At 45.1% G+C, this 4,419-nt stretch overlaps 2 protein-coding genes across 2 annotated transcripts in view; one reads left to right on the forward strand and one right to left on the reverse strand.

The window, feature by feature from the left end:
• T265_04954 (hypothetical protein) overlaps nt 1-1,377 on the reverse strand; it is a gene marked incomplete at both ends in the record, with an annotated part of 6,619 nt that extends 5,242 nt beyond the window's left edge. The window contains one exon of the mRNA XM_009169822.1: nt 1,148-1,377. Coding sequence (XP_009168086.1) covers nt 1,148-1,308 — 161 coding nt within the window. The remainder of the gene's footprint in view (nt 1-1,147) is intronic.
• T265_13640 (hypothetical protein) overlaps nt 1-3,856 on the forward strand; it is a gene marked incomplete at both ends in the record, with an annotated part of 32,881 nt that extends 29,025 nt beyond the window's left edge. Inside the window, 2 exons of the mRNA XM_009169831.1 lie at nt 1,033-1,667; nt 3,442-3,856. Of these exons, the coding sequence (XP_009168095.1) occupies nt 1,033-1,667; nt 3,442-3,785 (979 nt within the window). The remainder of the gene's footprint in view (nt 1-1,032; nt 1,668-3,441) is intronic.
• Nucleotides 3,857-4,419: the final 563 nt, after the last annotated feature.

Below are 4,419 nucleotides of genomic sequence, written 5' to 3' on the forward strand. Positions count from 1 at the left end.
ATATATATATAATACGGTACACCTCTCGAACCGTGGGCACCATTGTTGGGGGACTTCTTAGATTGACTCCAAGCGCATGGAAAACACTGTTGAGATTTCTCTCGAATCGCTTCTATTGGAGATACTTACCGTGATCTTGCAAGCCTAGTGGATTCAACCAACAATGCTTATTCATTCTCCTATGAGTATCAGATAACCTGGGCAGGGGGGGTGCAGACAGGAACTCAGGCGTAAATTCGAACTCACGAATACTGTGTTCTGAATCATACTGCCCTCGAGTTATCCGTCTGCATTTTATCTGAACATATCTGTGTGACGTCCCAGTTAGCCGAATTTGAGAATAGGTGATCGGATAACTTATCATAGCAGTCAGTATATTTCGGTGAATGGTTCTTGCACACTCGTCAAGGTCACTTCGTAACGAATGTCTGCACAATAAGTGGTAGTTTGCATTAAAAGGAAGCAAAATCAGCATACATCCATCGATAGGAGGGAACTCGGTGGTCGAAGACACATAGTGAACCATAAGAACAAATCAGAATTTACAGATATTCATTCGCAAGTGTAGCCTAACGAGTTCAATACAAATGTGATTATGACTCCATTGAACACCACCGGTTCTCGGTGGACAAATGACAACATGTATATGAAAGTTCGTCGTAATAATTATTTATTTGGTACACAATGCGATAGAAGCAGTGGGTGATACCAAGCGAGTTCCTCTGGGTTTTCGGACTACCCGGGCTGAGTACGATATTTATTTGCGCCCCTCCCAAGGGAGCGCCTCCGAAGATCGACTGCCTTCAACGAACAAATGGGGTACCTCAAAACACGTTCTTTCCCTGCGGAACAGCCCTACGTTTAGAGCGTAGGGCGAACTATTGCCTCCCTCCTAGTGGTGTCTGTTGTTGAAGGAGTCCAATTCAGTTACGACCCCGAGCATGCTGTTTGTCATTGCTAAAGCAACTAAAATGTCTTCCCTTCCTCATTCCTCACACACTGTTTCTGTCTATATTGTCTTATTTTTATTAGGTTTGATGAACTGTTAGCAGACTCGAGTGACGATGAAGCCTTGTCGACTCGTCACGAGAAAGCCCGGTCCATCCGTTCTAATGTCTCAAGTAAACGCAACCAGAAGATAGCTCACTCTACCACTCGAGGGAAATCACTGGTTGAGGAACTGGAGTCGGTGGCTGAGACTTCTGGGCTGTGTCGTAGAGCTCGCAAACGCGTGCTCCGTGGACCAGTTGCTGTGGATAGCAGCAGTGATGAAGACGATGGTCTCGCGTCACGCAGATCAGTTGCCATCCGATCAGAGCGTGGAGGGATCCGTCGAAAGGTACGATTTGTCGACACGACTAGTCTGTCGTCGACCAGTCAGCCCGGCAAAAAACACTTACGAATGACATCGGAAGATAAGGCCGCGTCCGGTCTATGGCTTGTGGAGCAGCCAGATCAAGGCGATGTTTTGGACCTATCTGATCCCAAAGCCCTTGCACGACACACAGCGATCGCAGCGAATGCTGATGCAGCGATGGCCTTGGCAAAGACCCTTCAGAAATCCTACTCTGCTCGAAAACCATCAACTACTCCTTTCCCTGTGGTTGACGGCAAAATCATTGTCGACGACCCCACAGCATCGACCAAATTCGCTAAAGATGAACAAGGTGAGTTGGTTAGACTTTTTCGGTGAATTGTCAATGAGGTTATCGGGTTGCGTATTTCGTAAAGTAGACGGTACTTCACTCAAGCAGTGCATCCAACACTTCAAGCCACTGTTGCTGGGTTACTGTCTGCCAAGAAGAGTGTTATTTTCTATACCTAATTCGAAATAGCGTAAACCTACAGGTGGGCATATGGCATGTAGAAAGAAATGGGGACGTTACGAAGAACCTGGGTGCTGTTTGCCTTCGAAGATGGAGTTCACCTTACCCTCCCTGCGCTTGGCTGGAGACGTTGGAAGATATGGTGATTAATCGATGTCAGTAGCGTCCGTGCTGTCAGTTTCTATGCAGATCGCCTGACTGGATGTCATAGCGGTAGGCACCTCAGTTGTTTTGATAGGCTACCTCTGGGATCCTCTGCTTGTCCCATTTTTCTCTCCATTATAGGACTTTATTCATGTAAATTGATATGGCTGCGTGGCAACGAAACGTGTGCTCTCTAGTATTGCTGTCAGTGACGGTGATGTCATGCTTGTGTGGACAAGGAATTCAACTTTTGGTACTTGGGTGTTTTGTGAACCTGCGCATGTTGTGTAGAGTTGGAATGCTACAAACATTTTTCTGTCTTCATTTGTGGTGTGCAGCATCCGGCACGGTGGCTGCTGGGTGCTGAAACTGGCCCACATGTTAAGGATATTGCATTGGACCAGTGCATTTTCATTGATCTCCATCACTAGTCTGTTCTCGGCAACCTCGTTCTGTAACTGCTTGTCTCCATCCCTATTTGACGAATCAGGCTGGTCCACAGCCTTAGCACATAATGGCTCCAATCGGCATTTCAAGTTATTTATAAGTAGCTCAGAGGAGGAATAGAATTCACCCGATATGAGAAGTCGTCACTCGAGGAGCCAGTCGATACGTGACCGTGTGATATGGTTTCTGTGATTGAAGGATGAGTGCCTAAGTGTGAGTTAATCATACTGCTAATCAGCTGCTCGTGACCAAACGATGAAATGTTCAAGCTACTGTAAAACTCCCTGACACACCTGTACAGTGCTTCTCGGCTTTTCAACATCGATCGACTTCACAAGACATTATCTCAGTTGAAAATTCCAGTGGGTAATGTCATCCTGTTCGTCAGTTCAACAGCTTTGGGAAAACACTACAGTAAAAATAGAATTATGGGATAAGTTGAAATGTTGGTGCGTTCGTTAGGATTCTTGTCTTGCCATAGAGCGACATCAGTTGTCTGCAATTTTTTAGGGTATGCAAACTAGTAAGGACCGTGCGAGGATTCTCCATTAAATGATTCAATGAGGTCTATCTACGAAGGTTTCTGACCTGTTGACTCCATCGGTTCTCTTTATCGCAGTTACCAACGACCATCGTTTTGTTTTGTCCCATCTAGTTATAAGTTTCGAATTGATTGTCGTAAAAAAACTGAGGAGAGTTGGACAGCTGTTTTATCCCATTGCTCGGTATGAGTCTTGCGCGCTGCCTCCTGGGTTCACAGTGGTGAATAGCAGCCTTTTTATTGTCTTGTTCGTCCTCTCTAGTGATCTGGGCAATTGGGCATTTGCCCCTGCATTGTTCACTGCTTAGTGGTGCTCAGCCGTCCGGGCACAATCGTATTCGCTCATCAGACGTTACGCACTTATTTCTATGATGAAAAACTAACTTTTGTTTAAGTGAAACTGGAATCTGTTGTTTTCTAACGTTCATTCATGCGCGCTATTTTTACTCGGGATCTATCGAACCTTTTTTTAATTTTTCATAGACTGGGACCTTGAAGTGAGTGATGAAGAATTCAACAACGCTCCAAATACTTGGAGTGGTCAGAGACAACCGAAATTGAAAAAGAAACCACAGATCCCTGGGCAGATTTATGCTTCGAAGAAAGCCAAAGGTGATATGCGTCGTGCCGGCAAACCGGATCCATATGCTTACATTTCACTAGGATCTGGGTTGGGCGGTGCAGGTAAAACGGCTACGGCAATCGAACGACGTCGTTTGTTGCGCGCCGTCGGAATAGGCAAGCAGAAGCGCTCAAAAAGAATTGGCACGACTACCGGTCCCCTCAGTATTGGACGTCGGAAATCTGGCAGTTCGAAGAGACGCTAAACTGACGCTTTCACATATTCTGATCTGTAAGCTGGTTATTCTGGATACAATGATACTTTTCTTGATGAAAACACTGTCTTCCTTGTCTAAGTTTGGGGATACTGTTAATGACGCAGGATGCAGGTCATTAACCCAGGTCGGTCGACAGTACTGCTTGCATTGATCAACCGTTAGCAGAGCGAAGAAAGATATCGAATGACACATCTTTCTCATAAGAGACAGTGCCTTCAAGAGTTTTCATGATATAAGCGTGAGACAAACTGCCTTACGAAGGGCATAATGAGATCTGTTAGATGAATCGCAAGGGGTGGACATATGAAATGGATAATGAATGAAACATGCTACAGTGACTGCACCAGTTTTCAACCACATGTCAGCTTGAGAAAATAATGCAGCTATTCTGACAGGTCGATTAATCCTCTCCACTACTGTCCTTCCCTCAGTTCCTTGCGTGAGTCGTATGTCACGGTGTTGTCCGCATTGACAAATAAGTGTGACAATTGATACGAATAACACAGTTCTAATTAGGCAGTTTCCTATAACTTTTGAGGCGAATATTCGTACCACTGAAAGGTAACGTGTATTGGGGAGTTCAAAATAATCTTGGAAGTTGTTGTTTAAATAAAACGAGCTT

This window comes from Opisthorchis viverrini, assembly GCF_000715545.1.
Source record: "Opisthorchis viverrini unplaced genomic scaffold opera_v5_90, whole genome shotgun sequence".
Lineage (NCBI taxonomy): Eukaryota > Metazoa > Platyhelminthes > Trematoda > Opisthorchiida > Opisthorchiidae > Opisthorchis > Opisthorchis viverrini.